At 36.8% G+C, this 22295-nt stretch overlaps 1 protein-coding gene across 11 annotated transcripts in view; it reads right to left on the bottom strand.

Annotated features, from left to right (window-relative positions):
• Positions 1-22295, bottom strand: part of Dlg2 (discs large MAGUK scaffold protein 2) — a 2085086-nt gene that overhangs the window by 564450 nt on the left and 1498341 nt on the right. For all 11 annotated transcript variants that reach the window (XM_042686455.1, XM_042686483.1, XM_042686517.1 and 8 more), the window contains one exon: positions 8463-8632. In XM_042686455.1, coding sequence (XP_042542389.1) covers positions 8463-8632 — 170 coding nt within the window. The remainder of the gene's footprint in view (positions 1-8462; positions 8633-22295) is intronic.

Raw genomic sequence — 22295 nt, 5'->3', positions numbered from 1 at the left:
AAGGTTGCTTCTGGTTGGATTAGCAATAGCTTTGTGAAGAAGGCCGTGTGGAACTGGGTTTGGGGGGATGGCTGGGATGTCAACTGCAAGCAGTCATAACAGTAAGGAAAGGCATTCCAAAGGTGGGACTGGGACAAGCAAAGGCTTAGAGAGAGGAAGGTTGCCCATGTTTAAGAAATGGTGGATTGGTTTCCCTCATCTATAATAATTAGTATATGTCTAGGACAGTCCTAGCAGAGGTTCACAGTACCTCAATAGCTATTTACATATTACCTTATAAAATGATACTAATCGAAATGAACACCAAGATATGGAAGCAAGAGTTCCCCCCCCTCCCCTTTGGATGCTGTATGAAGTTTCCTTTTCCTTTCATTTCCCCCCCTTTGGATTACCACTGTTATTACTGTTTTTTATTTTGTTACTTTTGTATTGTATATAAGTGTATCTGATTTGGGATAGGAAGGGGAATCACAGAAATAGTGAGACCAAAGACAAAGAGTGAGCAATGCAACAGTGATATTCACAAGATACTCTGCTGGAAATGAACTTTACAATTTGGGGGTAGGGAGGGAAATTGGGAGAAAACAAGGGAGGGGTAACAATGTTGACAAGAAATATTGACATGTCATTATCTTACCATAACTATAACTGTAAACCCTTTGTACATCACTTTACAATAAAAAAAAGAAATTGCCATTCCCAAAAAAAAAAAAAAAGAAGAAAAGGTGGAGTGTCCAGCTTGCCTGGATCAGGAGATAAATAAATTGCAAAATTATGAAGAAAAGGCTGAAATAAAAATCAATGATTTGAGGGTGTAGAACACACATTATGAAATAATATGGTCACAAATTTATATTTTTGCCTAGTGACAGTGGAGAATCACTGTAGACTTTTGATCAAAAGGGAACCGTTAGGAGAGCTATGTTTCTTTAAAAAGGGTATAGAAGAAACATGTAGACATATATTATGGTTCATTTATTGTAGCCTCACTTATCATATTTAAAAATATATTTAATTCTGCACTGCAGAGTTTTTGCTACATCGTGGGATTTTGCAGTATATGGGCATTTATACAATATTTATGATTTTAACTATTTTCACATAAAAATTTAAAACAGTATAAAAATTTAAGAATGTTAGTTCAAACATATTAAAAGATATTAAAGAAAAATAAAATACAGTATGAATTTCATTAGCAGATGAATACCATACTATACATAATGAAAATGCAGTATACCACTACCGCTTGCGCAAGTTTGCAATGTGAGATTGTCACACGTTATTGGTTGATAGGATGGAAGGCGACCAACCACAGCACTGTGCTCTGTATCCTGGTGCTGATTGGCTCAGTGATTGTAGCATTGGTCTGTTTGCTCTCTTGCACTGTGTCCATACGTTCAGCATTTCTCCTTGTTCACTTCACATTGATGTCAGATCATTGTGCATAGTATTGCTCTCCAGTGTTGTTTTTGTGAAGTTTTCATACAAGTTTGAGTTTATTTCAAGCCCTATGATGGTACCCAAATGTACTTCACCTTCTAAGGCTTTTGGCAGTGAACCCAAGTGCCAGAGGAAGATGCTTACCATCAACATGTTCTCATGTTCATGCTTCTCAACATGTTAAAGGAAGGGAAAAGCTGTGGGGCTGTAGGCCACCATTACGGGGAAATCAACCAATTTGCTATTCACTACATAAAGACAAGATGAATATTAGGTCTATTGCAACAATGAATTTTAACAGACTGCAAAGAGGGTGGTCACTTCCCGCAATGAGGCCATTGTGAGGATGGAGTTTGCATTGGCCCAGTGGATAAAGGACTGCAGGACGAAAAATATCTTGCTGGATACCAATACCATCCTGATGAATGCCAAGAAACTTTATGATAGTTTTGCAGAAAACATGGATGTTCATGAAGGTGATGAGGATGATGACACAGAAGCAGAGTGTCCAGTGCTTCTCTCACCATACCAACCCCGTTCAGTGCCAGCAAGGGCTAGTTGGACAAATTTCAAAGACGTTTGGACTCAAGAGTGTTTCTCTGCATGGAGAAGCTGCCTCTGTGGATAAAGCTGGAGCCAAGGAGTAAGTGAATGACATGTTCAGCTACATCATTGAGGAAGGGGTCTATAAACCTGAACAAGGTTTTAACATGGATGAGATGAAGTCAGCAAGTGAAGAAGAGGATGAGGAACAAGACAAACTATGGGTTGGAGAAGAGGAGGAGGTTGGCCTAACACTCAATCATCATGCAGTAATGGTCAGAATGGTCAAAGAACTTCAGAGAGTGGCTGAAGAATAGAACTCCCAGATGCTTTGTTCATTGCTCATTTAAATACAATCGAGAGTGGCAGTTTGTAAAAACCTTCTCACTCAGAAGAAAAAGCAGTGCCAGCAACTACCCATAACTATGTTCATTACTCAGAGGAAGAGATCAGTTATGCGTATGCCTTTAGCGGAAATAGAAGTTTCGGCCTAGGATGAAGATACTGTACCACTGAGGAAGTGTCTGAGGAAGTGGTGCCTCTGGAAGAGTTGTAATGCTCTGGTTGGCTGTGTAGTACATTCATCTCATCAGCATCACCTTCATCACCATCAGCACTGCACAGCTACATGATTCATGATCTTCATCCTTCAAATTGTACTATACTTCACTGGTGAGTACCCATACGGAATTGTATATGTTGTTAAAATGACGTAGGTTTAAGAGTGCAGAAAGTGTTTAAGAGCATATGAAGTATTTATAAGAATATGGGAAATGTTAAAAGTGAGAAAGGCTTATAGGAGAGTGGGAAGGGTTTATAAAGCCTTAATATATACATATTAATAAAATAATACATATGTAATAAAATAAATATAGCATTGATACTTGATGGATTTTCACCTATTGTGGGAGTCTCTGGAATGTAATGCCTGCAATAGGTGAGGGATCACTGTCTATGAGATCTTATGAAGACATCAACTTCATAATAATAATAGTAGAGATTTGAAAGACAGGATTAGTGATGTAATTAGGCTCTAGAGGATATAATGGCTAGTTTAATAAAAGCAGCAAATAAGAGAGAACCATTTGTTGATCATTAGCCTTGAGAATGAAGAGCAAATTGTACTAGAAATAGGCAAGTGTTGGAAATTAGTGGTAAGGAGACATCATGATGTTAGTTTTCAATGTGTTGAAAATATTTCTATATAGAGAGTGTATATAAACATAAAACAAAGAACAAATAGATACATACAGTCCTATTTTCATAAAGCATAGAATGATGAAAGGGATAGCATTGATAAAGATGATTTTACTCATGAACTGCCATGTTGATTAAAACCCCTTCAATACAATAAACAAACAAACAAATAAATAAATAAATAAAATTAGATGGAAAATATGGAAGTTTAAAAGACAACAGATTTATAGGGTGATCACAATCCAGACTGCATACCTAGATAAAAATACATTTTATAGAATTACAAATAAATACATGTTTGCTATATTATGTATAGTCTACACATATAAAACTAATATGAAATACATAGTGTGGTGTGTGCTTATGCTAATCTTGTATATAAAGGCATGCAGAAGCAAAACATACACTGGTTCCATCTGAAATTTCTGAATATTAAAAACTTTTACTGAATAATTAATTCAAAAGTATTAATACTAGGAGCGAAGGAAATTGATTATACAAAATATCAGGGGAGACACTTTTGAAGGACTAGGATGAGTTCATTGCTGCTTTATCTTATTCAATTTCAATGAATTATAATACAATTAAAATGTTATAAACATTTATTAAGAATTCATGATTCTTATCCTGAAAAGAACCCTATGATCTGGGTATCAAATTGCCTTGAAGTCCCCTGATTTTCAGTTGGTTGGCAAGAATAAAATACTGCTTTCTTATGGATAGATATCTGTCTTCCCTTCAAATGACTTGACACTCCAGTTTCTTCCAGTGAACCCATCTCTGACCATGAGATTAGGAAACTGTATTGTATTGTTAAGATAGTCTAAATCATATTGCCTTGTATCTAACTATTCATAACTGAAGTATACAGCTCCAAATCAACCAGATAGTCTAAGTATTGGAGAACTGGGAAGGTTAGCATTACATGCATATCAAAGGGTGCCTCAGAGTGAGCAATTTGTGTAGCACATAGAATAAATGCAAGATATGGAGTTGGAAAAATGTAATAACTATAATTCTTCCACAAGTCACTGGTATAAAGATACTAACTTCTGTGCAAAAAAACTTTCAAATCAAAGAACACCCCCTCCAAAGTACCCCAGAAACAACCCCCAATTAAAAACAGAGTATTAGGGATGCTTAAAAATCAATGCTTATAATGGGTTTCAAATAGTCAAAGTAGGCTATATGACTACAAAGTGGTCATATTCATAATTCTGAAACTAACAATTATTGACAGGAAGTGGAAAAGTGAATCACTGGAGCTGGGTGCCAGTTATTCACGTCTGCAACCCTAGCTACTCAGGAGGTTGAGATTCAAGGATCATGTTTTGAAGCATGAGGCTCTTTTCTCCAATTAACCACCAAGGGAAGAAAATAGCTGGAAATGGAGGTATGGCACAAGTGGTGTGATGACCCCCCCCCAAAAAAAGAATATAAAATGTGAAATCAGAAACAGAACAAAATTATTGATTTTTAAGAATAGGGCTAAACTTGCAAGGCAGGATTGAACTGGAACAACTAGTTCTGAGGAAAGGACAAGGCCTATTTACCCCCTGGCTGCCCCTTCTACTGTAACTGGCCCATTTGCCATGGCTGCCCCTTCTACTGTAATTACTAGTTTTGAAAAAGCAAAACACCTGGCCCTGAAATCAGGAACTGCTTGTTGCTTCAGGTCAAGAAATTGTTACAGGAGTATTTATGGTTTTGATTGTTTCAGGAATGTTTGTGATTTACGCGCTTGCAAAATAATGGCTAAGTTCTTCTTCTGTATGCTAGCTAGCTTGCTTGCTCTAAAAGAATGCATTTTTTGCCTTTGTAAATCCTAAGCTATTTGAGTTCAGGTCTGCTCACTCCCGAGTTGAGTTGGCCCCGGCCAGTCAATCCAATAAACTCCAGCTTTTTAAGATACTGTGACTTTGTCCAAGAAGTCAGTCCACTTCAGTGGCAAAGTGCTGTCCTTGAGCAAAAAGAGCTCAGTTATAATGCCCAGGCCCAAAGTGAAATCTCTAGGACCAGCACATAAAAAAAGAGCTAATTATTGGGTTATTTCCCCAAATCTAGATATTTCAGAAAATATAGAAGGATGTGATACATTTCTTTGAGATCTTTTCAGATATGCCATGGACTTCCAACATGTCCAAATGTAGATTCTTAATCATCTCTCCACAGAGGTTCCTTTATCACATTCCATTCACAGATGGCACCCCAAGTAGAAGACAGAGCTGTGTCCTTGACACATAGTTTATCTTGTTCAGTAAATACATCAAATATTTCAAACACACAGTTCACATCCATTCTCCATTTTGACTGCTCCAAGTAACCCTTAGCCTATCCCTGATCTTTCATTCTTATTTCATTCAATCCATTCTATATGTGGAATGGATTGAATGATTTAAAATGACAATGGCAACCATATCCCTCCCATGGTTAAAATTTTAGCATTTGAAAATAGTTATGAATCCTTAAATACAGCCAACAAAGCTAGGCATCTGGCCTTTGCCTAATTAGGGTATATAATTTCAGGTCATACATTGTCTGATCATTTCACTATTAGAAGGAAGCCTTCATACTTGCATACTTCTTATCAACCCAGAATTCTGTTGTGGACTTCACCTGAAGAAACTCCTATTTTAATTTATAGTTCAAGGTTTAGTTTAAGTGGTAGTTGCTTCCAGAAATCTCCTTTGACCTGTTATGTAATTGGTTCTCTCTTAACAATCTTTTCTGATAATGCACATCACTTTCCCCAGTTTATATTACAGGTTTAAGATTATATAATCTTATATAATCTCTCTCTGTGAGAGATTCACAGAGAGAGATTATATAATGACCCATAAAACCATCTAATCTCTTTGAGAGCCAGAACTAGCTTTCCTTTGTGAATCTCCATTGTCTGGCTCTATACAAGTATACAGTAAGTTTTTAATAAAAATTTACTGAATTGCTGGAGGATTAAATTAGTATACATTCAACTAGTTCAGCATTAAATGTTTATAATTGACTTTAGTTAGCTCATTAGACTGGATTGTTGATGCTGACTCTACAATACCCATAGATCAAAGGACCAGTGTATTCATTATATTTTTAATTCTCTGGAGCATCTTGTCTCTAAGAGGAATGATGTTAAGATGAGTGATGCATATAGGTCATCGTTCAGACTCCATCACAGAACTACTTTCATTTTGTCCTATTTGAAAATTAGTTGACTTCACATCTATCTTTCTCGTTAGGGCTTTGTGAGCAAAGAGATCATATCGGAGTCATTGTCCTTCTCCACAGTACGAGGGTTTCTATGATGTAAGTTAAGCATTAGCAGAAATTCTTTTTATATAGACTGCAATTCAAACATAACAATTTACAAGGTGCTAAGAGAAGTTAAGAAAGCCCAAGATATCATCAGATTTAGTGTAGAAGCCATTTAATTTTGCGGATTTAAAGCAGTGGGAGAGGGATTAGGAATTCAAATAATGACTAGAACACTTTCTTTCCTTGTAAATCAATAGTCTCTTTATAGAGAAATAAATCCCCATGTGTGACCTCTGGATAAGGACAGGAAGGAATGCAAGGCTGACTCAGCAGAACCCCTGCCAGCCCCGTGGAGATTTGGTCACAGCCAACTTTCACAACAGAAAGTTATTTCCAAGCATTTGCTACCTCTTTCTGGCTAGGCAGACCACACCTGGGTATTACCCCATCTTCCATACACCATGTGCTTTCTTTGTTGCTTGTGTATACCCTAGTTGATGAATGCTCACTGTTCATCTCCCGTTCCGTGTTACAAGGAAAATCCAGCCCCTCACTCCAGGTACTTCCAGTGCCCACGGAAGAAAGCCACCTGGAGGAGGCCTGATTGCCAACAGAAAGATCCAAAGGAGGTGTTCCTGAAAAACAATGAGGGCCTTTGGCCATCAATTCCCTACAGCCTTTAAGTGCTCTGCTGAGCAGCTGGGGGTCATTCAGTGACACAGAGAGCAGGAAGCCAACAAATGGATGGTAATATGTTCCTGAGTGCTTAAATTAGGATTTGCCTAGGGGTGTGCTGAATAATTGCTGCTGATTGAACTGTACAAATAGCTACATGTTGTTTATCTATAGTATGCATTTTTAAAAGAAATAGTGTATAAGCTAGGTTTGTTTGGTTTTTAAAAATCACCTCTGCTAATACGATTTTACTAAATGAGTTGGATAGAGAGTCTTTCTCTCATGCACTGAAGATAGTAGTATGAGAACGTTCGCTTATGCCTTGTTTGATATTCAATTCAGTGAATTTCATCCATCGCAATTTAAGACAGGAGAGATTTTGCACTACATTGTTACAAAAACTAAGCACGTATATTAGCACTACAAATAACACATAAACACAGCTAATATTTGTTGGGCATTCAATTGTACCAGAGTTTATACTAAATACTTCATATGAATACATTCATCTAACCTTCACAGCATCTCTAAGAACCTACAAACCTTGACTTGTATTTTCTGAACAAGAAAATTAAGGCAAAGACAGGTGAAGCGTTTTGCTGGTCAAATTGAGGTACGAGTCTCATAGACTTCTGCATAGGCTGGTTTCGAACCTTATCCTCCTATCTTACCTTCCTTTGTAGTGAGGACTACATGCATGAGCCACCAGTGCCCTACTCATTCAAATTTTAATCCTCACAAAACCTTTGCAATAATCCTGCCAGTTTGGTCCTCATTCAATACTGAGAGGAATGATCTAAGCAAGTGACTAGTTATTAGTACATAGCTGAATCAGACTTTTTACTAGGATAGCCAAGTTGTAAGTGAAAAAAATAATAGGGTTAAGTGATAGTTGGTATTACCATTTACAAAGACTTTTTACAAAAATCTATGCTTTCCTTATCTGAACTCATATTTAGAGTTTTGGTTTCTGTAAAAATCACTATTGTAGACTTCCTCTTGGAAAGCGGTAGATGTCAGAAAAATTTCTTTTTAAAAATGGTACATCAAAAGTGAACTAGAAAGCCAGGTGACTATGACTCACACCTGTGATCCATCCAGTCTGAGAAGAAAGTCCATGAGACTTTTATCTCCAATAAATCACAGACAAAAGCTGGAAGTGAGGCTGTGTCTCAAGCAGTAGAGTGCTAGCCTTGAGCAAAAGGAGCCCAGAGACAGCACCCAGGTCCAGAGTTCAAGCCCTAGGGCCAGCATAAATAAATATATATATATGTACATATATGTATATGTACGTATATATATGTGTGTGTGGATTAGAACATACACTTCAATCACATGGTCAGCCATATTTCTATTACCTTTAGGTCCTTTGAAGAGCTTGATTTCCACAACTGTCTCCAAAATGGGCCGTCTTCTACGCACATACAGCCGGACAATGGAGCCTGCTTCCTTGAGGGCCTCCACCGCTTTACTGTGGGAAACCTCAGACACATCGACCTCATTCACCCGCAGGATACAATCATTGACCCTGCAAGAAAGGAGAGGAGAGACGGTTCAGGAGAAGTTAAGAGGTTAATATGCCTGGCAGTAAGGAATACTTTTCAAGTGGTCTTACTTGGAAAAAAATCCTTAAAATGCAAGAAATCAAGCAAACCTCTAACTTTCTCAACCTCCTGATCTTCCACAAATTGTCCATATATTGATCAGTTTCTATGTTGAAATTCAACCCTTTTACTGGGAGTGTATTATGGATGGCATGGCTAGTAAGGCATTTAATTTAAAATATTAGTCAGTTATAACATTATTTTGACTGATTGTAATAATTTGAATCAGTATTATGATTTGAAGGTTTCTCAGTACTTATGACTATGGACTATGTGGATAGTAATTTATAAATTAAGTTTCCAAATTCTTAATTTATTAGTACAATGGTACTATTCAATTATTGCAGAACATTTGAAAAAAATATAAAAATGTAGAAAGAAGAAAAAAATATGTGACTCACTCATCTAAACACAAACCTGTTAGCTTTCTGGTAAATTATCTTCAAATGTCTCTTGCTCTCAAATTCATGTCATGATATTATACATATTCAAGTTTAGATGTAATGAAGCTTGAAGAAATTCTCAATCTTTTCCCAGACACTTACTTTGAAAAGTAAGAACTAGGGCAAGGCCTATGTTCAACTTTTATTTTTTTCATTTTCACATAAGAAAGGAAGAATTTGACGTTTCCATAAATCTTTTCAGGAAGTTTAAAGTGATGTGGCATAGACTTCAAATTAGTTTTAATGCTGATAAGTAAGGATAACACGAACAGTGGTTAAGGGCATGGTGTTTGAGACAAGAAAGATTTCATCACTCTATCTGACCATTCCAGTCTTCCTCATGTCAAGTAGCCATGTTTCTGAGTGTCAAAAATGAGAAGAAGCTCTTTCCTGACTCCTTTGCCATGGTCATCACACATTCAACTGTACCTGTTTAGTTTCTCCCCTATTCAGGCTTCTCTAGCATCCTTGCCACCACCTGATTAAACACACTATCATCTCTCTGACTCATCAACCTTGATTATCTCTTGACATCTTTGCATCCAGTCTTTTTACACAGTGGCCCAAAATAAGTAAACATGATAATTTGCCCACGAAACTTCCATTTCTTGCTTCCTCTTTCCATTGTCCAATATTATTCAGGAATTTATTACTTAGCTAGATTTATTTTTGTGTGTGTATGCAATTACTGGGGATGGCCTTCAGGGCTTCTTGCTCTTGCTTAGCTTTTATTTGCTCAAGTCTGGTGCTCCACCACTTGGGATACACATCTTCTGGCATTTTGCTAGTTAATTGGAGATAAGAATCTTTTGAAAAAAAAAAAAAGAATCTTTTGGATGTCTGCCTTTACTGGCTTTAAAGCTTGATCCTTAGATCTTGGCTTCCTGAATTGCTAGATTATAGGCTTAAGCCATCAGCACCCAAAGCTTTGTATTTGTTGAATGAAGAGCAAGACTAAGTTCACTTATTGTGTCCTCCGTTTGCTAAGTCTATAACTACTGGTCACTTTCTTAACTTCTCTAAGCCTCCACATTTTCATCTGTAGGTTGGATATAATCATTGTATCTAGTATGAAAGGTTTCAGAGAAGAGGACTAAATTAGAAAACATAATCTAGGCATGATGTTGCATGCTTAGTACCTCAGCACCCAGGAGATTGGAGCAGGAGGATTGCTAGTTGGAGAGCAGCCTGAGATACATAAAGATAACTCATCTCAAAAACAAAATCAAGCAACAGCAACAACAAAATTCAGTGATATGCACATGAGCCCTTCCATAGACCTTGGGATGTAATAAGATTCTAATAAATGGTTATTGATAGAAGTGCAATATTTATTATTAATGTATAATATTTTCAACTAAAGGAGTCTCTGTAATTTGATGTAACAAGCCTCATTAGTCTCATTATAGAAATGAGAATATTTGCGAGTGATTATACATTATAGAAATGAGAATGTTTGTAAGTAGTTAAGATCTTCCTTTAAAACTGACAGCAAGCAGAGTGCCAGTGGTTTACTCCTGTAATCCTAGTTATTCGGGAGGCTGAGATCTGAGGATTACAGTTTGAAGCCAGCCCAGGCAGGAAAGTCCGTGAGACTCTTATCTCCAATAAACTACTGAAAAGCCTAAGTGGTGCTATGGCTCAAGTGATAGAACACTAGCCTTGAGCAAAATAAGCTCAGGCACAGTGTCCAGGCCCAGAGTTCAAGCCCCAGGACTGGCAAAAATAAATAAATAAATAAATAAAGACAGCAATTTGGGTAGAGACTGGAGTTGATCTTAAATCTTCTTATTTAAAAATTCAGGCTCTTTCCCCTTGTATCTCCATATGTATTTAATTTTAATTTGATAGATGATTTTATGGATGTTGTACATATCAATTCAAATTGCAGGATCAGATTAGATATATCTTGTAAATAGCATGGGGAAAAATTTTGTCCTTTATTGCTCTATACTTTTTCTGTGCCTATCTGAGATACAGCTTCTTGCTTGCCTCAATGAGAACACTAGCAGCCTTGAAATCCTGACATGGAATATCACTAAGAGCCACTGGTGCTATTTCATACTAGCAGATGGTATGGCTTTAATAGATTTACACATACATTTCCTCTCTGGCTAAAAAAATAAAATCCCAGAAACTACCAATTAAAATAGTGAGAATGTAGGCAACATGGGTGCCAGTCACCCTGCTGCAGCTGGTCCTTTGAGAATGGGTAATTTTGCCATCCCATGATAATGCAAAAACATACTGTTTACCACCCTACACTTAGAATACTAATATATTAAAACACTGCTTTTCCTAAAAGGGAGTGGCTGACATTTAAGAGGAAATGTCTGGAGGCTATATCTCTTCAAACTCTACTTATTTTTTCTTTTTGCATAATATAGAATCATTAATTGTCAATTACTATCATAAGCAAAACACATCCCAAATCAGATAGCTCTTTCTGAATTTGTGGAAGAGGTAGGCACTGGTATAGTGCACAGAGCACAGAACTAGCAAGTGAGGAGGCCTTCATTTGAGCCCCAGTTCTGTGTTAGGTGGGGTCATGGCCTAGTCAGTTACAGTATCCCAAGAAAGGATGCTTGCCCAGGGGTGTGGAGAGGAGCAAGGAGAGAGCCATATATAAGTATATGCGTAGTTTGTAATACACAGGAAAGTCATTGCTGCTTCCTAACTGGGTCAAAGGTATTCTCAGAGATTTGCTAGAAAGTGCACAGGATGGAAATTAAAAATTTTTTAGAGCACCTAGCATGTGCTATTTTAGTATAGTTTCTTCATTTCAAAGCATTGATCCCCATTTTATGAAGAGTAGAATTTCAATGACAGATTTATGATAATAGTAAGGATGGAGGCATGATTTCAACCTAGTTTTGAAATCCTATCTGTGCCGATATAGAAGTACTGAGTTAATTGTTTGAAATTTTTTTTAAATGGATGAGGAAGAAGAGGAGGAAGGGTCTACAGTTAAATTCTCAAAAGAAATGAGAGAATGCCAAACCAAACTAGGGCATTCAACTTCCTTTCCTTCCAGTTACTTGAAATAGAATTTGGCTAGAGGGTCATGGCTATTCAGAATTAATTTGCTCATTGTACCAAGTAGATAACCTTTGTGAGGGAAGTCACTTCTTGTATTCATTTTGAAACATACAAATATATCATTAAAGACCAAGGAATCAATCTTCTAGCATAAAGCACAGCTGGTCATAGTTCTGAGCCATTGTATTAGAAATCCATTTGTATACAGAATTTCTCCTCAGTCTTTGGGCATAGTTGACAGTTCACTCAGTCTTTGTTGTTTTAGATATTAAGTCTAAAATATTTTTCTGTATCAGTTTTTCTTATAGACTAGAAGTGTTCTGGATTAAAAATTAATTGTAGCCTTTTCTTAGAATTTCCCTTTATAATTCTGTTTCCTTGAAGAAACTGCATAAAAATATAAAGGATATTTTTTTTCCATTAGCATATAGTCAGAGAATCACAACTCAATGTTTTGTTTTTACTTAACAATGACATATTATCTAACATGATGCAAGGTTGTTGAAAAGTCAAATAATAGTTAATAAATGATTTATTCTATTTTGAAGAGATAACTTAAAATAACATATAAAATATGCTATTTTTCAAAGTATCAAAACAGGTTCTTTGTTAAATAATACTTCTGATTTTATATATTTTAAGGATGTTAACTTATTTAAAATTAAAATCATAGTAAGTGTTAAAAATTAAAAACTTCCTGTTCAATATGCATAAAAAGAACTGGAAAGGAAGAAAGATAGTTAAAGTGTTAGATCTAGGGCTTTGTAGATTTGGAAAGTATGGTTGATTTTAAATGAATAATTATTTTATTTTCCTTCCATGTTGTCTACAATGGACATTATCACAGCCAAACTGAAGACCAAGGCCTGGGAATCTTCTCCACACCCGCATACATCTGGGATCTCTACCCAACCTTAGAAGCTGTATATTTTAGGAAACTCATTTCTCATCCCTAAGCTGCAGTTTGTCCATCTGAAGCTAAAGATAACAAGACTGCGGTGAATAAATGAAATAGTACAATTAAAATACTTAGCACAAGCTGGGTTCTGGTGGCTCATGCTGGTAATTCTTGCTACACAGGCGTCAGAGATCATGATTCAAAGCCAGCCAGGACAGAAAAGTCTATGAGATTCTGATAACCAATTAACCACCAAAAATTGCTAGAAGTGGAGCTGGGGTTCAAGTGGTAGAGCACCAGCCTTGAGTGAATAAGCTATGGAACTGTGCCGGGTCCTATGTTCAAGCTTTAGTACAGGCACATATGTGTGTGCGCGTGCACGCGCGCTCTCGCACACACACACATGGAAGAAATCAGAGTGGAGGAAAAAATGTTACTAAAAGGAAAGTAGTAATGAAGAGAACTAAAATTAAGATGTTGGAAGAAATTACTAAATCTTGTATATGGGAGGAAGAGATGAGAAGAGTGATATTTTGAGTAAGAAAAATGTAAAAATAGAGCTTTCAGTAATTCTAGTCTTATAGAGCATAATGTAATTTCCCTTTCATATTACCCTTCCCCTGCCCCTGAGAAAACTTTCAGAGGGTCTGAACATCAGCACACTTGGCAGAATTTTCCCAATTCATGTCTACTGTCTTTGACTCTCTCTGTATCATTTAAACTACACTTGACCACACAGACGCTCAAGATTTGATTCACAAATGGGTTTTAAATCACAAGATCTGAAATTTAACTTTCCATCAGGTGTTGGTTATTAAAGAATGTCCCTTAATTAACTTTCCTTTTATTGTCCCCTATTCTTTTTCTTCACTATATAGATGAATTAATTAGAAAGCCAAGAGGGGAATCATGTAGAAATATGGTCAGTGTCTAAAGTCTTGGGTAAAAATCATGCATGACAGTGCAAAAATACTAGCTGGAGAATTATTGTACACATGAAAAAACAACCAGTCATTTAAACAATTTTTTAAAAAACAGGAAAACACCACAGATTTTATGTGCATTATAATGAAACCAGAGACATGAAAGCAAGATATCATAAAGGGCTTATTTCTCTTTTGTTCTTAGAGTCACTTAAAGGTAGGGTAAGATCAAATAAGATAAAACTTCATTTGAGAAAAGATAGGTACTTTATGCTGCTAAATACAGAGAAGGAAGAAAGAACCACCACCACCACCACAACAACAACCACACACACACACACACACACACACACACAAACACACACAGTGTTTACTTGAACAGCTCCAAATCACCATAACCTATTATAAGCCCTCTTAATTATGTCTGTCTGCTCTCTTTGCTCTTTTATTAAACTCTTAGCACCAGCTAAAGTTCCTTCATGTTGAACCCTCTCACTTTTTTCACTGACCTCATAAAAGGACAAAAGAGCATTAAAATAAAAGTATAAAAAATAATGTAATAGCTTTCCATAAAGAAAAGGTAGAAAATGTTGGGAAGCATCAGATAATTGCCAATGTAGCTGTATCTTTTTATGCTACCTTGGGTTGTTAATTGGGTTGGCAACCCAATAAACAGTCACACGTTTGAAGAACTGACAAATTCATGACAAGGCCAGTCAAGCTTAATGTGGATCACTCGGCAAGTCTGGCCAGTCTTTGCTTTGGGGAATGTAGGATTGAAACCTTGGGGTTCAGAAGTTTTGTCTGAACAGAGGTAATAGAAACGTGAGGGTTTAGTACTCAGGCTCATTTTTTTCCACATTGACTAAAATACCAAGAATCTATCCGGAGCAAGATTAAGCTTCAGACAAAGCAGGGGCTTAAAGAAAGACAGGATCCTCCAGATGTCCCAGGAGGCTCTGTCCATGGCTGTTCTCTCTGGGGTAGAGCTGTTCAATGCATCCTTTGAGAAGATATGTTTAGGGTCTGTGGGATCAACCTCATTTTTGAGTAAGTAAATCCAGGTTGATCTTTGTTAATGGCCAATAAAATTTCTCCTTTGTACAGGCCAGGTATTGTGCTCAACACTTTTCAACAGTTATCTACATTAGCTTATTCTCATTTTTAATTATTCAGGTTTATCTTATCTTCTAAGAAGCCATTTCTTGCATAATTGGTTACGCCAGTCTCCTTTCACATCACATAATCACTGCAAAAGATTAATAAACAGCAAACCAAATACGAGATACTCAGTTAAATATAAATTGTAGATTAAAAAATGAAGAATAGATTTTTTTAATATTTTAGTCCATGTGGAAGAAAATGACCCCAAGTATTAAGCTCTCAAATTTCTATTTCTTCTATTCAAATACATATTTGGGACACACTTGAGCTAAATATTATTTGAGTTTATTTGACATTCAAATATAAAGGTACTAGGTTGATAAACAGAACCATAACTGTTGTCTGTGGAATATTTAATTGGCATAATATATAGCACATACTGGGAGATAGATATATTATATACTATACATATATTCTTTAAACAAATATAATGAAAAGTGTATACTGTTGCTTTAATTTTACAGCAGAAATGAAAAGATGTTTATAATAATATTAGTAAATTATATCTAGGTAATCTCAAATCTCATGCACTTAATCCATATATGTTTGGCTTAATAAAAACAATTTTGAGACTTACTGAAGGTCCAATTCCAACTGACAATTAGTGTAGTCAAGGATCAGACTAAAATCAGTAAGGTCGAGACAAATAATGGAGTCTAGACCAATGGTTCTTAAAACTGAAGTGAACCAGAGTCACTTAGAAAGCTTATTAAATCACTGATAGCCAGGCTCTATGTATCCTCAGAATATTTATATTTGAGGTGGGGGTTGTTATTGGGGATAGAATCAAGAGGCTTATACAAACAAAGCACACAATCTACCATTTAGTTACACTTTCTTCCTTTCTTCTATAGTTTTAGATTCAGTAGGTCAGAAACAGGAGAGATGGTTCATATCCAAAGTTTTAGGTGGTCCCAGTAATCTAGGTCTAGGGCATGCTCTAGGTCTAGGAGTTAGCACTCTTCTGAGCTCATATGTAGTCCATTCCAAAATGAATAGGTCTCAACCTTATGTACACCAATTATGATGAAAACCCTGAGCTCTGACTATGAATTCAGTCCCCTCAAATTGAAGGTTTTCATGTTGAATAAAGTCTCAAAGGACCTGGGCCAGGAAACCGCAGCTGCCAAACTGAGTGTGTGCACACTGAAACCATTTTCTAGCATGCATTTTATATTTGAAACTCTTTTCCTGACTCCTTTCGTTCAGCCAAGACCAACTGATATCCATTCCATTCTATACTTCAGAAATAAGGCTTCTGCTTTCGTCTCTTAATTCTGGGTGAAAGGAATTCAGGTTTATGATCCACAGAAGCCATCTACAGTGAATGCACTGTTTTTCTCTCTCCATTTGCCACTTCATTTCCTTTCTATAAAATGCTTGCAGGATTCACTGCAGCTGTCATCTGGGAAACATCACAGTTTTCCACGATCTGGGAGAGAAATTGCTATTTCAGCACCAGTGATTGGTCTTTTGGCTCTTTCCTGGGAATCAAGAAAGGCCAGTAACAAATCTCAAGCCAGGAAACTTAATGGGAGTAACAAGGAAAACAGGCACTGGGTAGAGATTTCAAAGGGAGAGAATCATAGTTGTGGACATCACTGATGCAGCTCAGTACCATACTTTGCTCACAGACAAGACTTCCTGTCAGCTTCCATGAGATGAAGTGCTGGTACCTCCCACCTGGATTCCATCACTGCAGTAGTCTCCTCGCTGGGTTTTCTGAAGTCAGGCTAACCACCTGATCCTGACACACATAACCAGATTCACTTTCCAGAAGCATTCCTTTTCTAAGGTCCTCTCCCCTCAAAACTTATCAAGTGTTGCTTAACATTAAAACAGTGAAAAGTGTGATTTATTTATTTTGTTCTGTGTATGCACTTGTCACTTAAGAGAGAATAGGATCAGAGATGACCTCTGCATTCAACCATTTTTTATGTCTCTCAAACTGTGGTCCAGGCATGTCACTTCTTGCTTACCTCTCAAATATCCAATCAAATACAAGCTCATGCAAGGGCATGCGCACACTCCACAACCTCCTGTAATATTTTCAAAGCACTCAAGTCTCTATTGTTCACAAGACCTGAAGTACAAACACATGGTAGTTTCTCATCTAAAAGCTATGGATTGATTTGGTACACTGCAGAGCCCAACACAGTGATAACTACACATTAAGAAATATATCTTAGATCTGGGTACCAATGGTTCATACCTATAATCCTAGCTACACAGGAGGTTGAGGTCTGAGGATCATAGATCAAAGCCAGCTTTGGCAGGAAAGTCTGTTGAAATCCTTATGGTCAATTAAACAGCCAAAAGCTGGAAGGGGAAGTGTAGTTTAGGTGGTAGAATACAAGCCTTGAGTGAAAAAGCTAAAGTATAACACTCAGGCCCTGAGTTCAAGCCCTGATAATAAATATAAATATATACAAATGCATATTCAAATCTACTCCAGCCCTAGAAATGAATGTTTATTGTACATACAATTAATTACAAACTTTCCCATTTGCTTTATGATATTAATGGACATTTCAGGGGAATGTTGAGAACCACAAGGAGCATGGACTAGTGGAAAGAAAATAGTGTTATTAAAACAGGCATGATTTCTACTCCTGGTGCTACTACCTGACACTTAAGTTGGCAGCCAGAAGGTCTCATGGTCTTTAAGCTGAACTTGGTGATTTAAAAATTGTATTCTAACTATGGTATTCTGATAATTGAAATTAAAGGTCAGCTCAGACTATATGGAAGTCTATCGTGTACCTCAAATGGACCAAAGGCAGAAGCTATTCTTAATTATTCTCCATTCAAATCCACTTCCCTTTGCATCCAGGTAAATAATGCCATCACCAGAAATGGAGGATTTCAACTCCTAGCCACACATTGGTCACTGTCTCAATGTCTCTATCTCTGTCTCTATACATATATACATGTGTGTGTGAGAGAAAAAGACATATACTGATATGTGTATATGTATGTATATGATTTTGACCATTTTTCTCTCCTTATTTTCCTCTTGCCCTTATTGTCAATCAACTAGATTCTAAAAACTATTGTTACTAGTTTTCTTGTCTTTAGCTTTGTACCTTGTAATCTCCTTTCAACTCACTGCCAAAATGATGCTATTAAAATATAAACCTGACTGCTTTATCTCATATTTGATAGCCTTCAATTGTTTTCCATTGCCACTGGCAGACTTTCAAACACTTCAAAATTCTAAGCAAAGCAGCTCTTTCTTCAAATTAAACCTTGTTCAGAAGCCACATAATGGACACTTATAATTGTTTGTACATAATAGAGGAAGCAGAGTTTTTGTAATTTCTGCAGCGGGGAAGAAAGGGGAATCAGAGCATGGCTTGCTGGAAGGCCTATTTGTGACACTCAGAGTGCTCAGAGGGATCTGGAGTCAGGGCGCCCTACATGACTGCAGATGCTAGTAAGTACAGAGAGGAATCCAGACTAGCGCAGTGCCTTGGTGTTAAGCTGTGCCTGCTAAAGGAGGAAAACCTTTTCTGTTTTTTTATATTTAAATGTTATTGGCAAGGTGATATACAAAGGGATTATTTTTACACAACTAAAAAATAATAATTACATTTCTTTTTTTTTTTGGTCCGGTCGTGGAGCCTGAACTCTGGGCCTGGGCGCTGTCCCTCAGCTCTTCAGCTCAAGGCTAGCGCTCTACCACTTGAGCCACAGCACTACTTCCGGCTTTATTCATTTTGCTTATGTGGTGCTGAGGAATTGAACCCAGGGCCTCATGCATGCAAGGCAAGCGCTCTACCACTGAGCCATCTTCTCAGCCCATAATTACATTTCTTTATGAACAGTGTTATCCCTTTTCTAATTTTCTCCCATTCCCTCCTCCCTCCCCTCTACTCCAAGTTGTAAAGTTCATTTCCAACATAGTGTCTAGTGAATGTCACTGTTGAATTGGTTCACCCTTTGTCCCACCATTTCTGAGATTCCCCTTCTGTACTCCAAGTCAGATAAATTTATATACAAGACAAAGAATACAGATATATATATATATATATCTATATATATATATATATATACACAGTGACAACAGGGGATAAACTGAAGGGGAAAAAAGAAAGAAAAAAATAACTGCAAACAGTACAATAAAAATTCATCTTGTTTCCATTTCTTGGAGTTCATTTTGATAAGCAGTATTTTATATGGTTATATCCACATAGTTATTGAGCCATTGTGTTCCTCTGCTAAGAAGGACCAAAAGGGAACCCTACTGCACCATTGGTGGGAGTGTACACTTGTCCAACCACTCTGACAAGCAGTATGGAGGTTCCTCAAAAGACTAAACATAGAACTCCCCTATGACACAGCAATCCCACTTTGGAGCATTTACCCAAATGACCACAAACAAGGCTATCAGCACAACCATGTTCATTGCAGCATTATTTACCATAGCTAAGATATGGAATCAACCCAGATGTCCCTCAGTAGATGAATGGATCAAGAAAATGTGGTATATATGTACAATGGAATTCCATGCTTCTATTGGAGAGAATGACATTGCCCTGTTTGTAAGGAAGTGGAAAGACTTCGAAAAAATTATATTAAGTGAAGTAAGCCAGACTCAGAGAAACAGAGGTTCCATGCTTTCCCTTATTTGTAATAACTAGAGAAAAACCTTTTCTAATTCACATAAAGACTTCTTATGGCAGTGCTCAGTGATAGCTCTGCTGAATGGAGATTCAGTTCACACGCCTTTACAAAAACAAACAAAAATACTAAAACACAAAGAATATCACATACACCCAAATCTTTAAACAATCTGCTTACTAATTACTTTTTAAATCCTGTCTCTTGTTATAAAAATACTTTCTTCAATCATCATACAAATCATTATTGAGGCCCCTCCTTACACTTAGATTATCCACCTCCAATACCCAGTGGTGCCATACCACAGCTACCTTTTAAAGCCCGTACTGACGTAGCTTTACAATTTAGCAGGTGAGTTAATAAAACTAAAATTCAGTGCAAAAACAATATAGATGAGGAGCAGAAATCAAGTCTTACAGGGCTTTCTAAGGCTTGTAATGGGATTTGTATTTGAACTTAAAGACAATGGAGCTGATTGTTTTGTGCAATGCTACCACTGAATTTAGAAAAGCTGTCCACGCACATTGTGGAGAGGGAGAATTGGTTAGATTTGGAGGATGGAATTAGAGTAGAAGGCAAGGATTGTCTTTAGAGGCTACTACAGAATAAGAGAGTTGATTTCCTAGACTAGACCACTGGCATGGGAGAGAGAAGATGAGAGAATGACTAAAGTTTCCTAGCTATATAAGATGGATTAGATGTTAGAGAGAAAGAAATAGAGGAAACACTTTGTTCTTTCTTCCTCCATTTATACATAATGAATCACTTGAGAAGAGAAATGGTATCTCATTAATGTTTGTATGTTTAGTGCCTCAAAAGATGTGTGACACAAAGTTGGGACAGATCATATGCTTGATGAATAAGTAAATTAAATTTCTAAGAGTGACATCTTAGCTTCCAATATCCACAGCTTTTCCAGTGACCTTGTCTCAGGATACTGGATCTTCTCATGCTACTTCATCCTTTCTAACAAAAGGAAAATAAGTTCAAATTTAGTCACCCTAAGAAATAAACTGTCATTTATTTGTATTTTTGCATTTTCATAGAAAGACACCAGGTAAAGGGGAAGGTCTAAACCAAAGCAAATGATTACTGATAAGACCTCACAGAGTAGTTGAGGGATGTTATTAATATACATCAAAAACACACTCAAAGAACATTTATTGAGCATTTGCTGGGTAATGTATACTCACAGAGGACAGAGTTGAACAATAAAGATACTGGCCCATGAACTTGAGAATAGGAAGGAGAAATGGACAAACTCTCAGCTTAGGGACAATAGCTTATATCACCTACTTACAAGATGGAGCTTAAGAACCTCTTTCTAACTTTAGAGTTTAGCCTCAAGGTTAGTAGATGTGTGGTTATTCTAATTCTTAATGTTTGATTTTTATGAAAATAGTAGAGTTGACCCCTGAACAAGAATTCAAGAATTTAGCATGCAGCAAACTGCTTATAATCTTTCCTCATGTTTGAACTGCTCTTTGATTCCTATGAGAAACTATTTGACAAAGCCCAATGAAACTGGAGCTATGGAGTAACTCATACAAGCCAAGTGATAAGCTGCATACTTACACACATACACAGCATATTGATGGTAAGACATTCTAGTATTTTCTAAGGTGTTTAAAATATCTAAGCATTGTTAAAGATGCCTAAGCTTATAAATGTCAAACATTATGGGGAATAAATTCACTGGCTGTTATGGGGAAACAATGTCAAAGATTTCTACAATTATAAAAGTAAACATATTACTTCATATTAATTTGTGCTTATTTCTTATATTCTTCCCTAGTAGAAAGTAAGGACTATGAGAAAAGAAACCTACTTTCTTGTTTGTTACTAATGGTTTACACAGCTCCTCATGGAACAAGGCCCTGCCACTCAATCAATTTTCCCAGTTCCATTATTACTCTCACCATCCATATTCAATCTATCAGCCAGAACAATGGCATCTAACGCCATCAAGCATAAACCCCAGCCCATTCACTTCTCTCCATCTCCACTAGTACCATCTTGGGCTTATCAATCTAACATGTTGGTTCAGGTTCTACCCCTATTCTTTTATTTTACATTTAAATAAGATAGTTACTTATCCATTCTTTAAACACTCTAGGCTTTTCCTTTACCATTTAAAACAAAACATAGGCACCTATGAAGCCTTGGCTTCCCATTTACTCCTCTGTTCTCATTTTCAACTGTTCTTCTTGTAACCATTCATTCAGCTTTCCTAACTCCACTTCTTTCCTAGTACATGTCTGGCTCAATCCTGTCTTAGGGCACTTGAATTTGCTGCTACTTTGGCTTTAAAAGTCTTTTTTCCTTTTATCTTCTTGGATCTTTTTTTATCATTAAGATCATACCCAAAACACCCAGTGTTGATAGCTTACACCTATAATCTCAGCTCTTCAGTAGGCTGAGATTTAAGAATCATGGTTTAAAGCCTACCCAAGCATACAAAGCCAAGAGACTCTTACCTCAATTAACCAGCCAAAAT

This window comes from Dipodomys spectabilis, unplaced genomic scaffold (assembly GCF_019054845.1).
Source record: "Dipodomys spectabilis isolate Male_0828 unplaced genomic scaffold, ASM1905484v1 ptg000003l, whole genome shotgun sequence".
Lineage (NCBI taxonomy): Eukaryota > Metazoa > Chordata > Mammalia > Rodentia > Heteromyidae > Dipodomys > Dipodomys spectabilis.
The sequence above is the reverse complement of the archived record's forward strand: the minus strand, read 5'-3'. Positions and strand labels throughout refer to the sequence as shown.